This window comes from Cottoperca gobio, chromosome 9, assembly GCF_900634415.1.
Source record: "Cottoperca gobio chromosome 9, fCotGob3.1, whole genome shotgun sequence".
Lineage (NCBI taxonomy): Eukaryota > Metazoa > Chordata > Actinopteri > Perciformes > Bovichtidae > Cottoperca > Cottoperca gobio.
The window spans coordinates 13,624,873-13,651,879 of NC_041363.1; the positions used below are offsets into that span (position 1 = coordinate 13,624,873).

Genomic DNA, 27,007 nt, shown 5'->3' on the forward strand with positions numbered 1-27,007 from the left:
TTGACAGGCCCAAGACCCCTCTCTGTCAACCTAGTACATCAGCGCTGTGCGATCTATATAAGATTTATTAACGCAGTGTGTGTGTGTGTTCAAGTGCGTGCTTGCATGTGTGTGTATGCCCAAGGTTTAGGTTTAGCAAGGGAGGGCTTTTGTCAAGCTTTTCTCTGGGATTTGGTGGGATGGCAGCAGAGTTCTTGTTAGACCGTTAGAAGAGAGTGAAGCAGTCGGGGCGAGACTTCTCAACTGCGTGGTGCTTTTTTAAATCCCCCTCTTCCTTAACATACATGGATGTGCAGCATAGTAAAGGCCCTTTAAAATGAAGTGTAGTAAAGACACAGCTACAAAGTAAGGCCTCGGTACCTGACACAGTGCCAACAAATAGTGTGTGTGTGTGTGTGTGGGATGTTTGTGTGAGTACATGCCCTCTTTATTGACCTACATGGAGTATCAGTGGCAGCTGGAAGATAAGGAAAATTAAAAAATGTAGGGTGGGACCCAGCATGAAGACAGCAGCTCTAGTCTTAAACGTATGAAGGACAGGCAGGGAAGCTGGACAACTGGAGAAGTTTAATCCGGAGAAGTTAGAAACCAACTCGGGCAAATATCTGATTAAACAATCCAAACCACTGTAATTAAAACTTGACTTGAAACCAGTAAATAATTCAGTAAAAAATATGCAATAATCCCGCCTTAAAGATGGAGATAAAGGTTGAAATTGCTCTGTCTTTAGATGAGTCTTACAGTGTGGCTGTGCACACATCCAACAGTAGGGTAAGAAGCTTGACAATCTTTGTGTTAAAGGTATTGGGAACACATAGTTGTGTCTTTTAATAAAGATATTCTAAGAGCAAGGTTCACTTATCGTACTTAGATATATCTGGAGCTTTCCGACGTGTCTTTTATGGACGGAATGTTTCAATTTATTACAAATGTTGAAACTTGGTTGGGGTTTGAAGAAAATGTGAAGATTTATTTAAAGATTCTTGACTTAATGTTACATATTTAAAAAAAGAATGTTTGTTTGCCAAACTTTGATTGAAGAACAAGCACCATCTGGCATCCAAGTGTTGAGAATAACTGGACAAACGGTCATAGTAATTATTTTCTTCTGATTATCGATGGAGCATTTAACCTCTCCTCACCTAACTAGGAGCGCACTGTCGTTTTTCCAAAAAGGATAGAGACTGAGGGAGTGGCATATAAAAAACAAAACAGAAAGAGATGGAGGAATTCAGATTAGGCAGGAGATCGAAGCAGGTAAAGGAATTGTGATGGTGTGTGTGTGTGTGTGTATATATGTATATATATATATATATATATATATATATATATATATATATATATAGCAGAGAATGAGTAAGAAGGTGGGCGGAAAATGCTCACTCTTTGACAGAGCTGGAGGCATGGAAAAGAAAACACATAAAGATGGAGATGGCATATTGCTTGAGAGAATATGAGGAAATAGTTGCAATGCTGAGAATAGTACATTGTTCTACCTGAGTGTAAAATGGATCGAGAAGCGAGGGGATGAGGGAGAAAGGATTTAGGGTGGAAATGCGGAAGCTATAGTTGAGGTGCATACAAAGGGAATGCATTCAGGTCGAAGACATTAAGTTGGATAACTCTGTAAAAGAAAAAGAAAAAAGAGGAGAAAATGAATACGGGAGTGCAAGAGATGGAGGTGAGAGAGGGAAAGTGAGGGAAGAGTTTAAGGAGGAGAGAAAGAGGGATGGGAGGAGGGGAAGAAGAAAAAGAGGGTGTGAGGGAGGGGCGAGAAGAGAGAATTTATCCTGGCACTCCAGAAAATGACTCCGCGGGTGTAAAAATAATCTACGGTAGCCACCTGAGAGACTGCAGTGTCACAGTGTGCCCCAGTTTAATTTAGACCCAATGCATATGACATGATTTTTACCAGATTTTGTCCCAGTTAAAGTCTTCTACTGTATTTTAGAAGACTGAAGTAAAAATGTACAACTGGAGTTGTTGCCAGAGGTGCATTCAGAGCACCAGAGTGTTCAAAGAAAAGTCTAGAAGAGCAACTTGTGTACCTAATTATTTGACATTTGTGTACATTCACATTTGTGTCAGCAGACATGAGGAACTTCTTTTTATAGTCAAACATTTATCATTGTGTCACATGCTGTATAATTAGAAATGAATAATGTATAATTATAATGACTGCGAATGTATAATTACAGACCGTTCTCCACACCAAGGCCACATATGAGAGGGTTAAAGATACACGTGTGCTGGAAAACATGTTTAGGCACAAGCTTCATGGGCACATACACCAAACAAACACACGCGCTGTTAAACTCGCTGTTTTGTGAGTTGTTCAGTCAGCTGAAACTTTATAAACCTTGTATATAAAAATGCTGTCTACAACAAACACGTAATTATTCATGCCTTGTTGTAAATTCGGCAAACGTAGGATACATAAAGTAAAAAAAAACCCTTGTCAGTTTGTCCCGGCCTGTTACGGTAGGAACTAGAGACGTGTCTCTTCAGTCGTATCCAAAAATACCAAAAGCTTCACCATAATAAATGTATGCTCTGTGTGTGAAGCATTCTCCCTCATACTCATCAAATGCGATAAGAACGGCTGATTCCAGGCGCAGTAAACCGCTTTAGCTTCCGTAACCACTGCGCCTCCTGGTGGATAGATAAACCATTGCAACTGGTTTCAACATACGGCGCCATAGGAGCGCTACGAGACAGCCTCACATTCAGTACAGAATCGCGGCAGATTTCCTTTCAGCCGAGGACTGTTATGTTATTTTAGAAAAAGCAGAAGTACAAAACAGCCTGCCAGTCTCAGCTGTGTCAGGTAACCTCTTCCCCAAACACTGTTTCTGTCTGTTGTTTGAGCCTCACACTAACACAAACTGAAATGTGATAATGTGTGAAAGGAGGGAGAGGGAGAGAGAGAGAGAGAGAGGGAGAGAGAGAGGGAGAGAGAGAGGGAGAGAGAGAGGGAGAGAGGGAGAGAGAGAGGGAGAGAGAGAGGGAGAGGGAGAGAGAGAGAGAGAGGGAGAGAGAGAGAGAGAGAGAGAGAGACTTGTGTCTTTGGCTTTTCAGTCCTGACATATAACTTTGCGACTGTTGTTTAAAAAGGAAGATCTAAAAGATTCAACTTAACCCTACTACCTCATCTCAACACTTAACAGCTGGGTCTCTGACGTAGCAATCCATGACACCTGCTGATAAGAGGGAAACAGAGTTCAAGAGTGAGCAATAACTACAGAAAGAGATTGAAGAGACTGCAGCAACAGCTTAGAATAATACATTTCTATGAGTTCTGCTGCCACAACACTCAGCTTTGAATATTGACAGAAAAATGTTCTTATGACAATTGAAATGATTCCAGAAGGCACATGCTTTCTGAGTGGAGCGGAGCAGCTTAAAAATATGTGCTTTTTAGTTTCAAAAGATGCTTAATCCAATCAGAATAAAAAGACAATTAACCCTAGTCAAAATACTCAAGAAATATATCGGAAGTCTGACTATTTGTTAGATCTAAACCATAGTTAGTCATTGTGCGGCCAGTTTCTGGTCATCTAATAATGACTTTTTATATTATCATTGATGTATCTGTGGGTTCCTGTCTCGGCAACATGAAATACAGTAGAAGTACAGCATTTCACTGCATTTAATCAGCCTAATCTTTTTAACATCCTGTGCTATATTTAATATGTCTCAGTGATAATTCCAGCTCCGGGGGTATTGCTGTATTTTAAGGAGATCTAGGCAGGTGACATCTTTCTTCTATTTCAAACAACATAAATACTACAGCACTGGTTTGACAGGTTGCCTAACTCTCTGTGCAAGGTGTCAGCTTTACTGCCTTTTGAGGTGCTTGAGACAGCGAGAGTACCTATAGCATCACATGAGTGCTGCTGTTCATCAGACACAACATGTCCTTTGGTTTATACAGGAGAGTTACAGCCTCACAGCTTATCGTATACAGATGTGTCTAGAAGTATTTATTTTCAAAGCTGTTAAATCATAGCATACTTGGGAGGTAATGTGGACCCAGTCTTTAGAGTCTACTGACAGCTGAGTCAATTTATAAAGACAGGTGACTAAAGGTCACAGTTTTAATTGTAAATTCTTAAAGGTGTTATACTGTATCTGTATATGCTAATTGAACATTTTTCATCACCTCCTCTCTTTTCTTTACACTTTTGCTGATTTTCTTGCCCTCTTCTGTCAGTATGCATAAATAGTATGCTAATAAAGTCATAATTTTTTTTCTTCCCTCGTCCTAACCCCTCCCCCCACTTCCCCTACTATTGTAAAGCGGCTTTGAGGTCTTGAAAAGCGCTATATAAATTAAATGTATTATTATAATAATTATAGTCAGTCAGACTGACAGTAGATAAACACACACAGCAAGCAGACAGAAATAAAGACACATATATGTTTGTTGTCCAAAAAGCCATATAAGACAACTTTTTGTTAAGTTTAGACTTGTATAACTTTCATGCTGTGTTGATTTGGCTTAAGCTGCTTACATTGTGGCACTTTATGTACTCCGAAGATATTAGTACAACAACTTTGTACTTAATTTTGGGGTGCACTATTTTGGCAGTAAGTATACAAAGAATTAAACGGCTTTAGCATTTAGTCCCAACAGGAAATGTGCTGATGGATATAAACCAGACAAAGGCTCTGTTCAGGGTCGCATACTAACATAAGTATGATGTCAAATTGAGTATGTGGAGCATTCCAACTGCATAGTATGTGGCTTTTGTGTAAATGGTAAATGGACTGCATTTATATATCGCTTTTCAAGTCTGCCGACCGCTCGGAGCACTTAACACCACATGGCAAATTTCCCCATTCGTGTCACACTATGTGAGAAATGCCTGGAAGATTTCTCATGTATGTGGCGTGACCTCACTGCATATACTCAACTGCCCCACAATGCTTTGCTTCTGGCATGAGATTATGAGGCAGGCTAAAAGCTGTTAAGCTGTCACTTTATTAAGTTTTAATATTTGTTCAGGCGAGAAAGTATCCATTTAGATTCCCACTATGTGGTCACTTTATCCAAAGAACGCTTGGTGAGAGATTTGATGGCAGTCATGTGGCACGACTTGCTTGAGTAGTCTGCTGGTAATATCATACTTAATCATTAATTTAGTAGGCAGTATTCAGTACATACTGATTGAGTATGTAAAATACAGTATTTCATATGTGATTTTGAACACGGAACCAATAAAAAAAATTAAAAAAAAAGCCAGTAAAGTTCAGTTTAATGCCAAGGAGTCGTAACTTTTATTGTTTTGTTGTAAGTGATTGCTGGATCAAACATGTGTTCACTGATTAATTTCTTTGGTTTTTCAAGCTGGTAGTGGCTCCTCCATTGCATTTCGGGACAATCGTGTATATCAGCACCGCACTGAAAAATGTATAAATGTTTAGTATGCATGCTGACATTATCCAGTACACTTCATTTTGTAATCTTTCATCTGTAACCATGTTATATACTCAAAACATGATCAGAAGTGTGGACACAAGGAACAATTAGATATACATTACAGTATATGAAGACATATATGTATGTAACATATGCTGTGTGTATATATATAGATGGATGGATAGATGGATAGATGGATGGATAGATGGATGGATGGATGGATGGATGGATGGATGGATAGCCTACAGTAGATGTGTGAGTAACTTGGTCTCTATATCACTAGTTAAATGGTTTTACTTTTCGATCTTCTGATCAAGAATTCTTGGCTGTTAGCCAGGCCAAAGGTGATTGAGCATTTTAAACAGCTGCCCACCACACTGGGACTGCCTTCTTTTTGGGTTATGATCTGTGTTTACTGCTGAGATCTGTTAATAACAGCTTAAAGCTCATCTTGTCAGATCTGCCTTTATTTTTATATTTTTGAGTGTGTAGTTTTTCAAATGGTTTTACATAATTATTGCGTCTTCCACCTCCTTGTCATCCTGTTAGGATTGAAGTTGTTGAGGAAGCACTGTTATGGCCAAATAAGGTATGCTGTTAGCTTAAAATGTAGTGGTACTAATGGCGAGATAATTATACCATTGTACATCCTTTCCAGACACTTAAAGTCACACGGCACTTGTGATTTAAAAAGTGGAAAGTTATGGATAGTTGTTTGGTTAATTTGTTATAAAAAGAACAACTGTTATTTCTTACACCTCTTTGCTCAGTTTCAAGAAATGGGCAATTTGTTAAACAAATTGAAGTAAGAGAGGCGTTGAAATAATAGATAAACACTCCTCAAATCTTCCCAAATGTGTGTTCCTCAAAAAAAAAAAAAAAAGTTACCAAATTTAATCATTTCTGCTAACAAGGGAAATGTAATTCATATCCATCCCCTCTTCAACTTGCTGCGGATTGCAAACATAGTGGCCTCCACCTCTATACAAAATCACATAAAGTGGATGCAGTCCAATGATTTTGATCAGATTTATCCCCACTGAGGCCCTTCCAATCGCATTAGAAATACATTGGCATGCTCCACTTTTCTTCCCGAGCCTTTTCCATTCAACTCAGCTTAAAAAAGTGGTTGGAATAATACCTGACTAAATGCACATTGTGGTGCTTATTTCAGCTAGCAGAATAAAGTTTTCTCATTTTAGTTACTTCATCTTCTTTGAATGATCTTTGTAGGATAGGACATGGTAGGGTTGCTCAGCAATGTGTAATTGAGTGACTATGCACAAAGTAAGGCATGTGTATGCCATCACATTGAGGTCATATGAGCATGTGCAGTCCCTTGGCATATACATCTGCGTGGCCTAGTTGAGGTACATTATCTCTCAGGCTTTCTTATCCTTCTTTATTCCTCTCACAGCGAATACCCATCTCCTTCTCTTTCTTTCTGTTTATACTCTTAAGGTCATTTATTTTTTCATAAACAAACCACACAAGTCAATTAAGCCTGTATGGATTTAGTCATAAGCCTGTTCTGAACATTTGAAACATAACTAGTGATATACATGCAGTCTCACGCACACACAGGGCACTGCGGCTGTAGCCAGACAGCTCATTTAGAACAGCCTTCAGTCCTTTTTGGGTGAGATTCATTTAGGCGCTGACTAATGTAGTAATTGTCACAGCATGTAAGTGGTTTTTCAGTCCCATCTAAATCTCATATTAGTCATTTTTATGCTGTCCTTGTGTGTGTGTGTTCTGGCAGTCGGAAAAAAAAAACCTTTATTATCTATAAATACCGGTATATCTCCTGTAAAGCCAGGTAAACAGAGTCCATTTTGTTTCAATGCTAGGTTTAAAAAAATTAATAATTTGTTTTTCTATTTCCTAGTGGGAAAGTAAAAAAAAAAAAAGGTTTTAGCACCAAGGAAGCACTTAGCAAAGCTTTTTGCTTTGTCCTCCTTGACCATTATCTTCTGCTTTTGTAAAGCCCCCGCATATACCTCAACATCAATTAGACCTGTAAAATGAGGAAGCCAGAAAACAAAACCCATCAAAACCTGTTGACACATCTGCGTATCTTGAGCATACTTGATGAAACATGGCTACCACCTGTTTAGCTGTGAAGTTGGATGGAAAGTGTTTATTGGTATAATTGTGATGAAGTGAGACCACACTTACTCAGAAACACAGTTATGCACCAATCTAAGTGCTTTGTCGAATGGCCGTACAGCAGTTATACACAGCTTTTGTGGCGTTTCAGTCTCCACCAACAGAGCTGTAGCAAACACCGTCACTACTGCTTACTACAGTAGCTGCAGGAAGCTTATCAAGTGTTGCTTTTAGCAAAACCGTAAATTAATTTAAATGAATGAATTATTTCTAATTGGTTAATCCATCAATCCATTTTCTTCTGCTTATTTGGGTCATTTAATTAAATGAATGAAAACATAACAAATCATTTTTAAATACTGCTGGCTAAATTGCATTTTATGTGGCATTACAAATGTCTTAACTAGTCCTAAATGTAACTTTGTGAACCCTGCAGAAACTCTGTTTAATCTCTGTGTGCACTGTCAAGCTCCATTTTTCATTCTTCACACAATTACTTCTGGCACTTTGTGTGTGAAAAAGTACAACGAATTTGAATCAGCCTCTCTCCACACTCAACAAGTGTCTTCATCATTCAGCCAATAGAAACGTTTTTTATGCTTCTTTAATTTATTTTAGGTCACATTTTTACATTTCTGAATATTGATGTGACTCGAGCAAAAGGCTAGCGCTGTCGTTGCATCAGAGAGGTCATTTAAAGGACGTTGTTGTAGCTATATGGTTCCCTGTGGTCTCCCTCTGACTCTCTTTCTGTCCTTTAGCTAGATGGCTCCCCACGGTCTCAGACCATCATGCTCAGCCTCAGGCCCTCTCTGTCCTCTCCTTCTCTCTATCACTGTCCCCCCTTTCCTCCCGTTTCCCCTCATTTTCCTCATTTTCCTCCTGTTATCTCGCCCCTCTATTTGTCTCCTACTTTTATGTCCTTGAAGAGGTAATGACCGTCTTTCCATCTGTCCTTTTGTTCTCTCCATTTTATTGCTTCTTCTCTCTCACTCTGTTATTAATTTCCTGTTATTCTCTCTTCTCCTCTGTCCTACTCACCGTTTCACTCTGTCCACATCTTAGCTACCTGTCAGTTTTAGAATTAAGTTGAATATTTTAATCAAAACTGCTAAGTCTGGAGCCCAGCTACAGATATTTTCGACCTCCGTGTGTTGCCTGTCATCCTCTGGCAGCTCACGCTTTGCTGTTTTCACTTCAGTAACTTTGGAACACAAGTCATGTCAAATAATTCTACTTGAGGAACTTCATTTGTACATTGGATACATGAGACAAACAAATAACAATAGCAGCACAATTATGTTTCAAATATTTGTATTGAGCCAAAGAAGATTATACCTACACTATATTGTTGTGTCAATGCTCATTTCCATTTATATGCAAGCATTATACAATTAGATTAATGCACATTCACAGATATAAAACAGATTATATAAAATATATATTATAGTATTTTGAGTTTGGAAGAATATTAAAAATAAGCAAATTAAAAAAAGAATTTCTTTTCATAAAAATTGATAAAGATAAAATAAATGTGTATATAATAAATAAAAGAGACATAGAATAAATCTAGATCTAAGATTAACTAAGATAAGGCAGCATAGAAGATTGATTTCTACCTTTATCTTCCCCCTTAGTCTTCCTTATCTTCCTAAACCTCTCCTCTTCTGTGTCCCTTTCTCTTCTCTTACTCATTAACCCATTCCATAAAATAAGGAACTTCTACATGCAAGGTGATATGAGGGGTTGCCAAATCGTATTATATTGTGCGAGTCTTAAGGACATATCGTATCCTTAGGAAATGTTGTCCCCCCTTAACCCCACCACTGGTACATTTGTTACCATCATTCAAAATTGTTTGCAATTACACAGCACAATTATAGTATTACCAGCGAACACATTTTATAATTTCATAATGACATTTTATAATCGTCTCTTTTTCTTTTTGTCTGCTGTGAAGCACTTTGTAACTGTTGTTCTGAAAGGTGCCATAAGAACAAAGTTATTTTTATTAGTATTATTATTCTCCTCCTCTCCTGTCTTCTGTCTCTGTTGCTGTTCTCCATCTTCCCCGCAGTAATGTCCCCTGACAACACAAGGTCATATTGAAGTGCTGTGTGCTCTGGGATGCAGCCATAGGACACAGCAAGTTTATCACAGACACGTAGAGAGAAGAGGAGATCATAATGCCTGCTGCATGCGTGACAACTTTATTACACGTTCACATGCACGAGCAAGACCAGCAACAAACACGCTCATAAATGCACATAAAACACTTGCAAACACACGTTACCTTTTTATGGAGACAGCCAGAGAAACACACACACACACAAACACAAACACATTTTGTTTGTTGTCATCCTCTTAGGCTCTATGTATTGCTTTTGCGGGAATATGGTCCCTTAGATAAATCAGTGCTGTCTGCAGAGTCCTAAGTAATGCGTAACATGTTGTCTTGTTGCTTGTGTTTAGGATCCCGGCAGAGAGGAGGCCCTGCTGCAACAACTGAGAGAGAAAGACGAGCTGATTGTCAGACTTTACAGTGAACTGGTAAGATCCACTAACCAGCAAATATACAAACTCATAATAACTGGCAGGTTTGTGCTCAAATGTGAATGCAATACAAAACATTTTCAGCGTTTCTCTTGATGTCTGACTTCCTTTTTTTGTGTAAATGTTTGTTCTTTTTAAAACACCAAATCTACTTATTTCCAGCGATGGTGTTTTGAGTTTCAAAATGCCTTTTTTTAGTTGTAGTTGGTATAAACAGTAATCACTGGAAAGTATTCAGCGTCTTTGCATGAGAGAACAAGTTGACCAGACAAAATGAAATGAGTGTGTGATCAGTTTGGAGTAAGGCTGGTTTTAAATGTATCATCAGTTCTTTTGTAGTTCATAGATCTGTAAAAAAAACAAAACGTTTACTGAGCCAGAAATATGACAGCTCCATTTCAACTGTGTGGCATATAAACATAGTATTAGAGAGCAGTTGGCAGCCAGATGATGATAATTCAGTGATATGTATACAGACTAATGGGAAATACATAAGAATCCAATAACGCAAAAATGTTTTTCCAAAATACTGTAAAGTCTTTGAAACTAATAAGAGAAGCAACTCAAAGTCTCAAACATTGAGAAATGGAAGGTTTGCTCATCTAATTTCATCTCTATCACAGTTTCTTTCTGTTGGTCTCTGTTTTTCTAAACTTTGAAATTAATAATTTAAACCGCTTGAATGTAATTGAATTATTTGTTTTATGGGTATAAATGAATGAGTAATTGCCTTTGAAGCACAATGTTCTATTCCCTTTTAAGCATTAAAAATCCGTCTTTTTTTTTGGGAAGGTTAAAAAACATTTCAAAGAACTGCAAAGTTTTACTTCAGTTAAGAGAATTTGCTAAACAGCTTTGTCAGTTTTCCTTCCTCTTATGACGTTCTGCTGCGTGAGACTACACATAGTGACAGGAAAGACCGAGCAAATGAATCTGAGAACGCTTTTATAGTTGGCTCGAAGACTTTTTGGCACAGCACCAGAAGGCCCATCTTTTCCATCTTTGTAAATGTAAACTGCTTGTTCCCACCAAGATTAATGTAATAGCACATTTAATTGTGGGACTCAAGTCCAGCCAAGAGAGAAGAAGAATATTTTTTGACAAATGTACCCCTGGAGGCCAGGATGGGAAGCATGAAGTCATTTCCATGTTTGGATATTTGGAATAACCAAATCATACTTGTGAAATATGGAGATTTAAAACGCTAAATACATTGTGTTGTCTGTTTCCTTCCACCCTTTTGGAAACTCGATGGTTGGATCATAATGCAAAAACTCTCCATATGGCAACGTTTTCTTAATTTGTCATTTACGTGTCTGTAATTTGTTACCCGTTCTATCTAAGCAATGTAATGCAGCCATTATCCCAGGCCTTAGCATGATAATATGCCAGCGATTCTGAGAGATGCCAGTCCAACCCACTGACTTGAGTCTCATTTGGCATCTGTTTGTTTGATGACTTTCTCGCACTCGTATCTCATTTTCCTCTCTCAGCAGCACCTATACTGCTCTCTCCTTTTATGGGCTGTATTCAGCACTGTGCGCACTTAATGTGGAGTTTATTCCAAAATTGAGCTCATTTGTATTCAGGCCTTAGACTTACCTGATGACTTAAATGGCCACTCAGACAGCTACATGCATAGTTATAGTTTCCCCAGAACACAGCTGTGTGTGAGTTATCCACTCTTCAGACCTTGAGCTTTTCTCTTGTACAATAATCTCTCCAGAAAGGAGCTTTATTAAGTCCATTGACACTGTTTAACAGTTCATGTAACAATCATTTATCTCTCTGAAATAGATGTCTACAGGCAATGTAACATACTGTACACTCACACACTAAAACCTCTTTTTAATTGCGGTCAATAATTTCTTGTAGCTAATTCAATTTTTTTAACTAGCTACAAGAAGCCTATAATGATCTATAATGCATTTTACATTTAATTATAATAAATTCCATTTCACAAGGAAATAGAATTCAATGAATAATACAATTGGAAAGGAACTTCTCTAAATTAGCCGATTAGAAGTTATAAAAGCACTGTGATCATTCTTATTTTACTTTTTTAAAGATGATAATATTTCACCGTGGCAGTCCTCAGTGGCTCAGGTTGATTGATTTCGTCTGGAGGCGGATGGTTCTTATATTTCTAGATGAGATAATGATTTAAGATTATCAAAAGATTATAGTGTCGTAGTCAAGAAACTTTCTAAATATTATTCTGGTAATTGTTTTCAAAGTTTTTTTTCTTTTTTCTGAAAATACACATTAACATGAATCCAACATATTATTAGCAAATAATAATCTTATAAATTAAGTTTAAGCATTTACTGCGCCTTCCAGATGTATATGATGTAAAAAATAAATACATAAATCTGTCAATAATTATTATTTTAATAGCTTAGTATTGCATGCACCATAAAAAGGTATGTTTATACATGGCACTTTAAGCCGCCCTACACGAACTGTAGGCCCAGTTTAATATGCAACTCCTATTAAATGAATAAAAACTGATTTCAGTATAATTAGTTTAGTACATCTGTAGTTCTCCGCTCCTACTGAAGATGTACATTTTAGAAGATGTACATTTTAGATCACAAACATATAGTTTCATTTTAACAAGGGTGAGAAGTTTCTTAAAACAGCAAGACTTTGTATCTTTCACCAAGCGTTACTAAAACAGGAGTAAATAGTGCATTTGTAATATGGACTATTTCCGACTCAGTAAGTATTTCCAGCACCAGGAAGGTGCATTTGGGATTTATTCAAAATAAACTTGAAGTGTTCATTTTCGTGGTAATGGAGGAACATCTCAGCCAGTGTGGCTAATCATGTGTTTGTAATGGGTTTTGCTCAACAATAGAGCTGTAGGAATGAGCTATACAGTGTCAGGCGTTGTATTCACAAGCAATCCTTACGAGTAGAATCAAATTATTGTTTAGGACTCATTAATTATAACACAAATATAGAATATCACATGCCTTATCCTTTGAGTCTCCAAGTCTAGATACAGTTTTATCACCCTTTTTTCTATTTACGTTGTGTCCATTTCTTTCTCTCTCTCATGGTAAAGCCAATATATACTACCATACCCCCCCCCCCCCCTCCCTGTGCATAGATCCATCAATCAGTCTTCCAGCCATGCAATGCTTGTGAACACAAGCCGATGCTAATCAGCCTTGAATGTGTCTGTTTGGCACTCCGACAGGGATGTTCTGGCTCCTGCCAGCAGCTGGATTAGATTTCCAAACATGTACTGCTTGTGTGTTTTTACGAGCAAAGATTCTGCATAAATCTATTTGTGTGTACATTCATACATTGTTTAATACCAGCCTATGTCCCTACTGCATCTACAGCCTAACCTTATTTATAACTGCACCACATGTCCTTGAACCACAGGTCATTCTGTCATTGCTTGAAATTCATGAAGTTGTGCATTTGTTGAACCCTGTTGTCCTTGTGAATATTTGTGAGGTGTGTGTATGTGTCTATGTGTGAGAATCTGAAAGGGATACCTTGCCTGCCACAGCGAAATTCAAGTGCAGGATTTTGAAGGAAAGGGCAGCCGATGGCCAACTCTCCTCGCTCTGCCATCGTCTGTAAATCTGCCAGTGAAAACCTATTAATTATCTCCTAGAAGGACCTGCTGGCTGGCCATCACTAGCTGTCACTTTTTATGAGTTTTCTCCTCTCTGCTGGTGCATTTTGTTGAAGGACCGTGCTCCAACTGCAACATTTAGCTGTGTAAACCCTCCTTTGCTTTTCATGTGGCCATGGGCATGACTAATAAAAACAAATTTTTAACTCGATCTGTCAGCTTGCTTCTGCTTGATTTTGAACAGGACCGTACGTATTTGGTTTAGAGCTATATCATAAATGAACTTACTTTCATTCTCTTTTTTTATTTTTATTTTTACCGTTAACCCATCTTTAAAACTTGTTCCAATCTGTGTGCTTCATTTTGATCAAGGTTAATGCATTTCTCAATATTTGATAACCACTGCATTTTCAACCGGTTCTGTCCCCCGGCCAATGAGCAGCGTAGGGCGAGCGTGTCAGAATGATTAGTGACATCGTCATAAAATGCTCCCGGTGGAAATAGTGCTGGGTTCTTCTCATTGGGGGGACTTTTCAAAAATAATCACATAGAGGTAACGCATGAGTCGGAAGGTTCCTGGTCAAGGTAAAAGTGCTGTATTCTAAAGGACAGGGCAAACACTTTTCTCTCTGCACCTCCGTCTGTAAATCTGCCAGCGGAAACCTATTAATTATCTCCTAGAAGGACCTTTCTAGCAGGCTGGTCAGTTCTAGCTGTCACTTTTTTATAAATTCTTCTCTACTGGTGCACTTTGAGGAGGGTCCCTGCGCCAATATCTGGCTGTAGAAAAGTTCCCTGCAATTCAACCCAGTTTTATGACCTCTTGGATTTCCAGGAGAGGCATCTGAGGGGAGAACAGGATTTGGCTTTGTTGAGGTTCTTTAGAGTTGCAGTTTTGTTCTTTCTTTTGATAGCTAGTTATGCATGCAAGCCAACTATACTACTAAGTGTTGTGACTGGAGGCAAGGCATAAGTCTGCTGGGAGAGCATTTAACAATTCTGATTTATGCGTGTTTGATAGACTTTCTTTGTGAGATTTTGGACACGGCTGATGGGTGTGTGTTTGTTTTGTATGCAGGAGAGTGCCAAAGCTGCCCTGAAGAAGAAAGACTGCCAAATGACTGACCACGCAACACAGACAGAACACATGGGGCCAGAGGTGAGATGCGCACAGGCCGTACACACCCTTTCTCTCTTCCGCTCTGTCAGACACTAATTCACAAGCAATGCACTCGCCACTGCATTTCTAGCTTTGGAAATGCGCTTTATGTAAGAACGTCTGCATTTATAAGATTACAAATCACTAAATGAAGCTCAAATCTAACAAAAGCCTTCATTGCAAGTCTTCTCTATCCTTTTACTTTGTTATCCTATCTGTGGTTATGTGTTTTATGCAGAGCCACAGCTACTACCCCCCCCCCCCCCCCCCCCACCCTTCCTTCCTTATTTTCTGTTTAAGAGCATCTTTTCACTTTGAGCTAAAGCACTAATCCATCTTCCTCATTCTAAAGATGTTGTAATGCAGTGACATTCATATTATCGTCCACTACCTGCTCCTCCCCTCCTTCCCCCAATCCCCACAGCGCTGAGAGAAGGTGCTGTGCTGCTTCCTACCTAGGCCCTCAGTTGACATGGCCTCTTTGGCTTCACTAGGGGCTGACAGTATGGGAACACAGCAGACTTAATGGATGACTGTCTAAAAATGGCTGGCTGTAACGGAAACAGGAGCTGAGTTCTGGCTCTTTGTTTCTCGTTCCCTTCTTTTAAAACACTTTGTTCATGTCTCCTGAAAGTTCCTTTATACCTTTTTAGTCCTACTGCGTAAAAAGGTTGGCACGAAACATTATTAAAGGGGGAAGTTTTGTCCTTGTGTGAGCGTGGGCGCACAATACCAACAGAAACAAACAGAAACAAACACTGACTTCCAAACCACATTCACACAGAGAATGTTTGACTTTACTCGTACAATGTCGAGCACTAAAATGATGGCACATAACCAAAATAAAACTTTCCCTCAGTTGATTTAACATGTATGTGCTGCAGAACACCAAGTAACCTCTCCACCACTGTGAACATTATTTATTGGCTACACAGAGCACTTATTCTTTTACCTGCAGATATTTAGACACAGAATGTGATTTGCTTTATAGCAATAAGATTCATCCACTGAATAACTGCACGTATGATCAGAGGATGTGTAGGAGCCGGTTACAATCATGACACATCACATTGGCATCTTCAGAGTCACATACTTTTCTATAACGTACATACACAATTCACTTGCAGTAAATGAACAGTTATGATTCTTCTCATCCACATCATGTTGTTGCTTCAGGTGCTCTTGCCAGACCTTCTTGGAAACAAGAAGATGAACGGTGAACCTAAGTGTGTTCTCAGACAGAAAACGAGGCTTTTATTGTCCTCAGATTTTTCATGGAGCTAGTTCATCTTGACAGTGTCATGATTTGTACCCCATTATCTTGCAGCCTGTGTAGAATATGTGTATTTTGACCATGTGTGGACTTTGTTTGGTTATTTTACAACATCCTTGTTGTAGCGGAACAAGATCCGATTAAGGTAAATCTGGTGTGTGTGTGTGTGTGTGTGTGTGTGTGTGTATCTATGCTTCAGCAAAGTGCGCACTCAAATGACAGACTGCACCCATTAATCAGCTGAAAGAATGGGCCTTTACAGTGGTGGATGAAGGTTGCTGGTAAGATCTCGACTCTAATCTTTACTCTACCTTGCTGGAATTATTACAAATACAGAAATACAACTGGAATGGCACTCGTAGAGCGCAGACCTTCTCCAAGGTCAATGCTGCATTCACATACTCCTCGGATGGCCCCATTTCCCGGGGTGGGAAGTTGTTTCTTCGGCATGTTCATGAGTCGTAATGTGGAAACAACATGGACGCTACAAAGAAGATGTGTTGTAGTTTATTGCTCAGAGGGTTCAAACAACACGATATATTTGTTTCTGTGTTGTTTGTCAGAATTGAGAGAGCGTTTATAGGAATTTCCCCTCATTTTTCAGAATATTCTAACGCCACATGAATGCAGCATTAATGCCCTATCTAGCAATGTTCATGAAACATAATTTGTGTATCCACCCCATGATTCGGATCCTCTCCCAAAGTTAATGGGTTCTTCCTTGGCCCATGCTACACCCTTCCACCAAGTTTCATTAAAAATCGGACCACTAGTTTTTCCGTAATCCTGCTGATTGACAAACGGACCGAACCGGAAACATAACCTCCTTGTGTAAATTGGCTGTAGGCCAGTGAATGTTGACACCAAAATTGCCGTGCAGTGCTGGATAAGGGTGCAGGCTATGTAAACACCTCACTGTGCCCCTTGCTGACAGCCCTCAATCTTAAAACAGTCATCGTTCTTCCTTCCTTACAATGAAGGTTTCTCGCTTTCTTTCCATCACTTTCTCACACACACACACACACACACACACACACACACACACACACACACACACACACACACACACACACACACACAAACAGAGCCAGCCTTAGATATGTCTGCTCCATTCGCCATCACTGACTAATGCATTTCTCATAATGTAGACTGAAATGGTTTCACATAATTGTAAATTAGTCGGTACTGGAGGCTACACCAAGCAGAGGTGCAGGTTTCTGCGTGTAGAATGTGTTTGTGTGTGTTCGTGTGTGTGTGTGTGTGTGTGAAGCAGCCATTAGTCCTGACCTTGGACAGCAAAGTCAATAAAAAAGCTGTTGAAGTTGTCAAAGTAACTTCAGTCAAATACGTAGGTTGCTTTATACCTCAGACATTATAATTCATTCAATATTCTGGTTGGTATTTTTATGTGTTGTCATGCCTCACATGGAATAATTCACACATTATTCACACATGGTGATGCCATGAACAGAGTGTGTATTTTGTTGAACCATTTTGTTTTATCTTCTTCCTCTGGACAAAAAAACCCAGAGGTATTTTTATGTTGTTCTCTCAGTTCTGGTCATTTCTTTCAGACATTCTGATTAATTTCTATTAATTGAATGAAAACTAATTTCAAGACAATCACCTTGATTTGCCTCACCAGGAGGGAAGTGAGGGAACGCTCCTCTGTCTTTGCTCCTACAGTGCAGTGACTATAAGGAGATATTTAATCATTAAAGACTCTGAGGTGAAGTGATTTGATTGAATTGCAGGTAATCAGGTGAATTCAAGTAGTGGTACTAAGTGCCTCATCTACTCTGCAGGTGGATATTAAAATGCCACACATACAATATTGGTCCATTCAAAAGGAGAAGGGCAATATGCAAATATCAACTGAGCAAGCTCATCACTATCTCTGATTGTTGGAAGTATGTTATCGGTATCGTAGTATCCCCAAACTCCTTTAATGCATAGTGCCTGGTCAGCACCAAAACAACCTTTTATTCCTAATACAGAGAGTCCAACTTTAGGAATTCTGGCCAATACTCAACCTTATGGCATTGCTATCTATTATAAAACCAGTTCTTAGCCATAGTGTCCTCCATATGCTCAGGCCCCTTGAGTAGATGGGCTCTTAATTAGAGGAGCAGCTGGCTGCCCGCTAGCAAGCTAGGCTAGCAGCACAGGTGACTTAACTCAGCAGTAGCTACAGCATGTGCGGCCTGATTTTAGCCTCCCCTCCCCTCCCACGTTTGCATGCCTGTGTGTATTCGATAGAGAGAGAGAGAGAGACTGAGTGTGTGTGTGTGTGTGTGTGTGTGTGTGTGTGTGTGTGTGTGTGTGTGTGTGTGTGTGTGTGTGTGTGTGTGTGTGTGTGTGTGTGTGTGTGTGTGTTTGTGAGTGTGTGGAAGATGCTGTAGCATGGAGCAGGCCTATATAGGTGAGCTACCCCAGTGCATCGAGGACAGTCAGCTAGCAACAGAAAGTGTGTCTACAAGTGGGGCAGCTATTTCTACTGCTTCTGCCACTTCACAAGGTCGGCCACCTCTCTTCCTCTACCTCACTCGTTTTCTTTTCTGGAACGCCCTCTTGTTTTTCCTCACTCAGTTGTCCTCCTCCTTCTCTTCTATCGCCTTTTGTTCGCTAAACCTTGAAAGTGATAGCTTTCAGAAGTTCACCTCCTCTCTTCTCCTCCTCACCAAGGTTTCCAGGTCTCAAGGAAACCACTAGGGATTCTCCTTGCCCTGGTTTCCCCACCGTCCAACACTCTGTTCTAGGGACAGCTCCTGGCTCCCATACGACTTTAGGCCAACTTGCCTCAAAGTTCCTCTTTCATTCTACTTAAAACGGGCTGTCTTGTGTGTTGCTAAGTTCTAGGAAAGTCCAGAAAACTTATTTGGATTGCTGGAGTGCACCTCTCACTGACAAGTCCCATTATGTTCTCAAATGATTCTTTTTATGAATTCAAGAAATTCTGATTTAATAGCAGCTGAGATTCTCATCCTGTTAGCCCTTACTGCTGTAGCTGGTCAATGGAAATATACTATATTCTCAAAGCTATCATGAATAATAGACCATTTTGCATTTATCACACACACACCTATATTTTCCATTCCTTCTAAAGGAATTTATTTTCATCATTTCTGTACAGTTAAACCAGTTTAACATGCAGTAAACTATTGGGCCTCTCCATCTACCAGACGTCAGGCCAGTCATTGTGACCTTCCTCAGCTGTAAATAAAGCCATTCCTGATTTACATTTTTGGTATGAAACAAATTATAGTAATTACATTAGTGACAATGCTGAATAAGTGAATGTATGGTAAAGCTTTGTGAATGTGATCTTACATTCTTATTCAAAAATTCAATCTTTAAATGTGAATAAAGCATTTATCAGCAGATTACTGCTTTACACATTGGGAGGTAGTCATTTTGTCCACGTGCAGATCACATACTAAAACAGTCATTAGGTAAGCGCACAACAGGCGGCTCTACACACACACACACACACACACACACACACACACACACACACACACACACACACACACACACACACACACACACACACACACACACACACACACACACACACACACGATGTTCTGGGACCCTGTGAAGATTCAGATATCCACCTGAAGCTGGCGAGTGGCACTGAGAGGGCCGAACACAAAGTGTTTTTTTTAGTTCTGCATTTATAAATGTATTTTCAGTGTCAGTGTGCCAATGTAGAGATTGCAGGTGAGGTGAAAGGGAAATTGAGAAAGAGTAAGACAGAGAGGAAAAAAAGAGAGGGGGGGGAGTTAGAGAGAAAGGCGAGAATCTTTTTTTATGTCCCGTAGAGACTCTTAAGAGCTGGAGGTATGGTGGCAGTTTTTTTTTTTTCTTCTGAGGGGATTGAATCGATTGAGATTGCTTTCTTTCAGGAAGCTAATTTCATGGGCATTCTTAAAAGGAAAATTTTATGGGGGGAATCAGAAGCTCTTGATGGTTAGCTCACTCTCTTCTCTCTCGCTTTCTATTCTCCCTAGATTAGTGCAACTTCACTTTTTTCCCTGCTTTTTTCCCCTGCCTATTTTTCTCTCCTGGCTTCCCACCCACTGCTCTCTTCATCCCCTCTCCCTTTAGTTGCTTCTGAAAAAGAACGAGAAGAGCGGAGGGATAGTTGAAGATCGTTTATCGTCTGTTTGTGGGCTATTACATTTGAATGGAGAAACATTTAAGTAGATCATGCACATTCTTCCTTTGTCTCTCATTCTGCTTTTCTCCTGTCCATTTTAAAAAGAAGAATTCTGAAGTATGGAGTGACTTTTTATGTGCAGAGGAATCATCTCTTTGGGCTACATGTATCATTTCATATGAAGAAGAAAAAAAAACCATCACGTTAGACTTTGTCTGACTCACTGTCTGACGGCTTGTCCGTATAACTCAAGACCCGACGAGCCATCATTTGGAAAACATAGTAGAGATAGTAAGTGATTAATATAGATATTTTATGGATCAGGCATTATTAATTAGAAATGGAAGAGAAAAAGAGCTATATGACAAACAGTTGGCATGTTTAGTTGCTGTTACTATTTGTAAGAAAGACAATAAATTCAACAATTATTATTCAAATATTATTGCTACATAAAGTTTAACCAACTTTATTTTTATGGGTTATGTTTAGTTTTGCAACCAGTCCTTCTTCTAAATAGATTTATCAGTTTCTCTGCTCACAGTTGTGGCAGATAACTTATTAGATATAATTAGACAGTATGAAAGGCCCCAAAAAAACCCCTGCGAATGCCAAGACAGGGCAGTAAAAATAGAGAATGGATAATCACATGTGTCCCTGTGTGCCCCTACGAACAGCATGATGGGAAACTCTGAGCAAAGGACATGTTTACTCTCACTGAATCAATGTGCAGGACAATCCTTTACAGTTGTCTAAGAAAACACACCTCATTTATCAAGAAACGTTTTAAAATGGACCGTTTGCTTCACATCTGTATGATTTGTGAACATTTGTTCTCGCTCTTTGATCTTTCCGGTCTGTTTTTCCGGTTAGATCATTATGTGTTATGTCCTCACCTGGCCACTACATTTATTTTTTATCTCTTCTTCGTCATTGTGGTCTTTTATCTCGGAATTGAAGGTCAACATTACGGGCTATAGCAAGTGTTATATGTCAAAGTCTATGTCTTTATTTGTAAATCATCATGCTTAATATAGCCACCACTTTCATCTTTAATGTGCTGTAACTGTCCGTCAACACTTAGATAGCACTTACTGTGACACATGAACTGAGGTCAGAAAGAGATTTTCCGGCTTTAATCGTGGATGAACTGTACAATGCGAATGAAAGTGTAGATAATCTGAGTTTAGCCCTGCTACATCTCCGTGCATGCACCCTAATAGTTAACTGCTAAGCTTTTCCCATTCAATAGCAGTACTGTGTCTGGCTCACTCGTGCCACGTTTCAGCTGTGTGAAAAATTATTGTCCAAACTAAAGTAGAACAGCCATCGATTCTTTCTCTTTCTCTTTGTTCTGGGGGATGTTTTTGTCCAGGGTTATTGATCCAGAGGGTCAGGGGAAAAATAAGGCTTTGGTCTAAGCTTGCCTTTACTTATGTCCAGCTATTATGGCTGTGTACGGTGGTGACAAAGGTTGTGTCCAGCAGACACCCTTGTTGAGAGAGCACTACTAATGAGCACCACTGGTTGGTCTTTTCTCATCTTATCTTGGGCTAGGGAACCCTGAATCAATATGTTTTATGACATAGATCATATGAACCAACGTCATCAGTACTCTCCGTGTCTGTGCCAATTTAAGCTGGAGGATGGAGGGTCTAGGGCTGATTGTGACTATGTAGGTCTCCAACTCCTATTCCTGTAAACTAGATCATTTTGTACAGCCGTAGTCCTGACTGAGTAATGGTGCTGCTAAGGATAGAAATAAGAAAGAAAGATGGAGAGAAAGAGGAGGAGATCGGGGCTGTGCACTAAAGAGGCAGATTTCTGTCCTACTTTTATACATTCTTCTTTTTTAAGTCTGTCAGTCTTCTTGTCTTTCCATCTCTCCTTCCTTTTCTTGTATAAATTGTGTGATTTCCCTAATCCTTATTTTCTTCCTCTCCCTTCCACCCTCCATAAAAATGCCCTTGATTTTCTTTTCATTCTCCCTACACATAGTCATCCATTTTCTTTGCTCTGATGTCTCTCCATCGTCATATTCCTCTTCCGTTCTCTGTCTGTAGCTCTTACTACGTTTTCCACTCCAGTCCTCTATCTATACTTTCTTATCTTTCTCCTCTCCCTTAATTTTCTATTTCTTTCACATGTCTCACATCCATTCATTGCTTGATATCCTTTCGCTCTGACCTGTATACCTCCCTGTTCACATCCCCCCCCCCTCTCCTTTATTACTGTTACTCTTTTGCCCTGCCTTGCCCCTCCCTGTCACTGCTCATCCTCTATTACAGTCTCTCTATACTCTCCTCTCCTCTCCTTGCTGATCCCCTTCAGTTCTTGCTCTGTTATATAAATTCCCTTTGAGGGTAACATTGGATGCCATTAGTCTCTGTTGGTATCTGATTCCCAGAGGCCAGTTGTGATATAAAATGTCAAGGTGATGGTCATTAAAGTGAGTTGGCTCTCAAAGGTGGCAGGGTCCTGGTTCAGTGACCATGCAGGAGATGAGAGGCTCATTATCACTGCAGTGTTGTTGGCACTCCTGAGGGTCTTTGAAGACAGCAGCGTCTTCAATCAATTCATCAATTAAGGCCTGTTTAGCAGCCAAAAGTAATGTTAACACCTTATTATTTAACAATATCATCATATCAAAGCATCCACACATTAAGGCAGTACGATTAACATTACTGTGTGCCTCAATGTCCAGCTAAGCTAAGCACCTGAGCAGACTTTCATATTGAAGGACAATTATTACTGCTGATGCATTAATATGCAGACAGCGAAATGCAGACACCATATTGGATTCCTCAAAATGAATTACTATTACAGATGAAAAATGATTTGGTATCTTAAAAGAGGATGCATTGTTTACTAATCCTATTTCTTTATGCAGTTTGTTTTGTAATTAAAAAAAAAAAAATTAGCAACAGGAATAGAGCATTGTCAGCTGGGGCAACATAAATATGGATAACATAGCTGATTTTGTGGAGGAACAAAAACATGGACATATTGTTGTTTGGGCATTATGCATACATGTTTGCTCAGTTGCCTAAAAGCTGTGTCCTTGCTTCATGGCTTCTAAGCATACTGTTGTTGAATAGGCATACCATTACAACCCTGTGTGGGTACATAAAGAACAAACCACCAATATTTATAAACCCTGTACTTTGCTGCGGTGTCACCCACTCGCTCTATTTGTGTTTATCAATGACGCAAAGCGTACACTTTTCATCACTATTACAGAAAGGAGGCAAGTGAATCCTCGTTCTGTGTGTAGCTATTGCACGTTGCCAGCTCTTTTAATAGGCCCTAGCAGACATGTACTATAGCTGTGAGTGAGTGAATGCATGAATGAATAAATGAATTAAGCATGTGACATGTTCATGGACATGTTACTTTTAACAGGGACTCTGTGTCCACAGACTACAAAATAAACCAGCATTTGACTTCGTAAGCTGCTTTGCATCAATGACACTGTATATATGTGTTCACTTTGCAAAGGCCTGGTTGCAGGTAAGGAGAACTGACAATCTGCGACTGATAAATACACATCATTAGGGTGCAGGCAGTGTTGGAGCTCAATTTATGATTGCTGTGAAATATACCAAAGTAAAGTATTGCTTTCTCTTCTGATCTAACAACAATCCCTCTTTGTCTCCGTCCCCTGTTTTTTTTATTATTGGTTGCTCTTTATGTCAACATGTCTTCTGTTTCCAGGGCATCAAGGCGCATGGGAGCGCCACTTTGTCGTCAAGGAGACAACTGAGTGAGTGTCTCTGTTCTGATATCACCTGACTGGACGTGACTGTGTCTTGTAGTGATCTACCTTAATGTACCTTACTAGATGGGAGAACAGGGGGTCTTGGTACTGAGGCTTGATTAACCTACACGGCTCTACAGGCTGATTAAACTCTCATCTGCAATTGTTTTACTTCACAAATCAGCTCATAGCGTTCTAACACCATAGGTCTTCCACAGTCACAATTGATTGAAATTTCTCAGTGTAGTAGTAATGTGGTTTTACACACTTTATACACTTAAGTTCAATATTAATGAATTACTATAAGACAAACCCTTGACAAGCCTGACTTATTTACAATAAAAGGGACAGTGTCACAGAATGTAGTGTTGGTTATGTGAAGTGAAGTGATTGTGGATGACGAGCCAGTTCATTAATCCTGGTATGGAGACCCTTTGAAGTTAAGAATGCCGCCTGCACTGCCTTGTTCTGTCATTTAGACAAGAATGCTGCCTCTTGTACCTACCTTAACTAATCCTACCCAACGTGATGGTCACCCTAAAGGATCTTGGTACCAAGATCATCTTTTTTCTGTTATTAGTCAATGTAACGGAACAGCTCTTGTCTGTTGGAAGTCAATGCAAAATCTGTGTATTATTTACGTGGTTAAAGACCGAGTAGGAAAGAAAAACTCTGTTCAAGCATATGTCAGTGGTACAGATAATTTCTCTTTTATTGCAATCCGATGGTGCAGATCATTTCAGTTATAAGCCAATGATCTTGACAAATGACAATGGTTCCAGATATTGAACAATGTGAAGAACCCTTCGGTCTCAGGGCATTCAAGTGCTTAAAATGCCAAATCAAGCAGCTTATTTGAAAGGTATTTTGCTGTTCTGTAAAGGAGACATGGCATCCTAACAACCAATCAGTGATTTGCAAATTACAGTATGCAGTCATGGTTTTAAAGGAGCATTTTTTTTCTCACTTATGGAAATTCATCAACAGCCTTCCAACATAATACAAAAAGTCTATAATTTATAGTAAAAAAAAGGTAGATCTCATAAAATCAGGTTTGCATGGTAAATACTTTAGTGTGAAACACCACCCGGAAAATATTATGTTGCAGGGGAGTTCAGGAATTTCCCAAAGTGAAAGTGCCTCCGGGGAGGAAAGCTAAACAAAGTTGACTTTTTTTCTAATGTCTATTCCCTGCTTCCTGCCTACCTACCCGCACTGTGCTGGATTGTACTGAAGTTGAGCATGCTTTAGGCTTAAGAGCACCGCTGTGTAATGTAGTATCCCAGCATTCCTCTACCTGTTCATGTATGAACTTTTACCCTGTCTGCCGATGAACTATGAACTGTAACCCTACCTGTCACAACACCAGAGAACCTTTTATTGCCCTGTGTGACCTGTGACCCTATCCAGACCACCCTCCTCTCAACCACACTTGATTACATAAAACAAAACATGTGCACACACATTCATAGACACAGGCATTGCGTGTGCGTGTGCGTGTGCGTGTGCGTGCGTGCGTGCGTGTGTGCGTGTGTGTGTGTGTGTGTGTGTGTGCACCTGTGCTTTTCAGGGATATAACCCATGTGTTTGAAGGTCAATTTATAAAGATACAGTAAGAGCCGTTAAAGCTCCATTCGTTTACTCCATTTGCGCAAGGGCATCTACGCACTTCCATGCCTGTGTATGTTTGTCTGGGTGGGTGAGTTATTTTAAACAAACATCCAGATTTCCTGCAAGACGTGGGTGTGTGTCTCTCTCTCTCTGTGTGTGTGTGTGTGTGTGTGTGTGTGTGTGTGTGTGTGTGTGTGTGTGTGTGTGTGTGTGTGTGTGTGTTTTGGCTCATTACACTCCTCAAGGTCTGACAGTCATGCTGTGCTGTTGAATTATTAGTCACTTCTGGACCTGTTGCAGGACAAACAACATTAATGAGCTAAACCTCATTTTTTCAGCAAGGTGAAACCAAGTGGCAAATTAGAAAAGCCTCATGATGCAGTTCTTATAATGCCCACTAGATGCTTGTGCCAAAAGAAGACAGACTGTATGCACTGTAAGTTAATGGAACTTCTTGACTTCTCTTTAGAAATACAAAGTCAGTATCTTTCTCCATAGCAATGGCTAATTGCAACTATTTTTATGTGTGTCTTGGTGGCAATTTTGCAAATTAAAGCTCCATTAAGGAGTCATTAGGCTTACAGATGAGTTTAGTTTGGGGCCACATTTGCATTGAGAAAACGCGTGATGGCTCCTGCTCATTCACTAAAAGCTGAGCTCCTCTCAGACTACACCAAATTAGAATTTTCATCCTCCAAACAAATAGCAATTTGGCATGAGTGGTAAACCTAAAGTCTAGGCATCATAAAGCTGCACAGACACCACATCTCTTCTACAGTCTTAAAAACTCTGAAGCCGTAAACTTTAACATTAAGGTGAAGTGTTTTGCAGTGCCACATAAAGGCCTGACAGAGGAGGCTCCTGGTGGACTATAGCTTTCTGAACGTTTGTGGATTCATTTGAATAATAAATACATTCACTGTTTATGATTCAGTGCCTTGTAAACATACATATGCATGTGTTGGTTGGCAAGCAAAGTCAGTGCTTGTGTTTGTGGAGGGCTGGAGGTGGTTCGCTTATATCGACATTGTGGGAAGGGGATGCAGGTGGAGAGAGGTGAAAGATTGTTTGTGTGTGTGTGTGTCTGTGTTTGTGAGTGAGTATGCCTGCCTGCCCAGTGGCAGTCACGAGGAGATGAAAGATTCCTTTACCCAGGTGGAGGACGCATGCCGGAGGAAATGTTCTGTGTGTGTTTTGCACATGTGCCTGAGTTGTCCCTTCTGGGGTTGAATGAGGGCAAGAGCAATTCCCTATTTTGAGTGTTTCAGTGTGTGTGCATGCATGTGTGTCCATGTCACGTCTTTGATCCTCTTTTTTGGGTACCCATTGTGGTTCCCTTGTTGCCTGCCTCAGACAGACAGATGATACA

The 27,007-nt window shown here is 39.7% G+C and overlaps 1 protein-coding gene across 1 annotated transcript in view; it reads left to right on the forward strand.

Moving 5' to 3' along the window:
- Positions 1-27,007, forward strand: part of ccser1 (coiled-coil serine-rich protein 1) — a 129,268-nt gene that overhangs the window by 48,081 nt on the left and 54,180 nt on the right. The window contains 2 exon segments of the mRNA XM_029439707.1: positions 10,004-10,081; positions 14,758-14,838. Of these exon segments, the coding sequence (XP_029295567.1) occupies positions 10,004-10,081; positions 14,758-14,838 (159 nt within the window).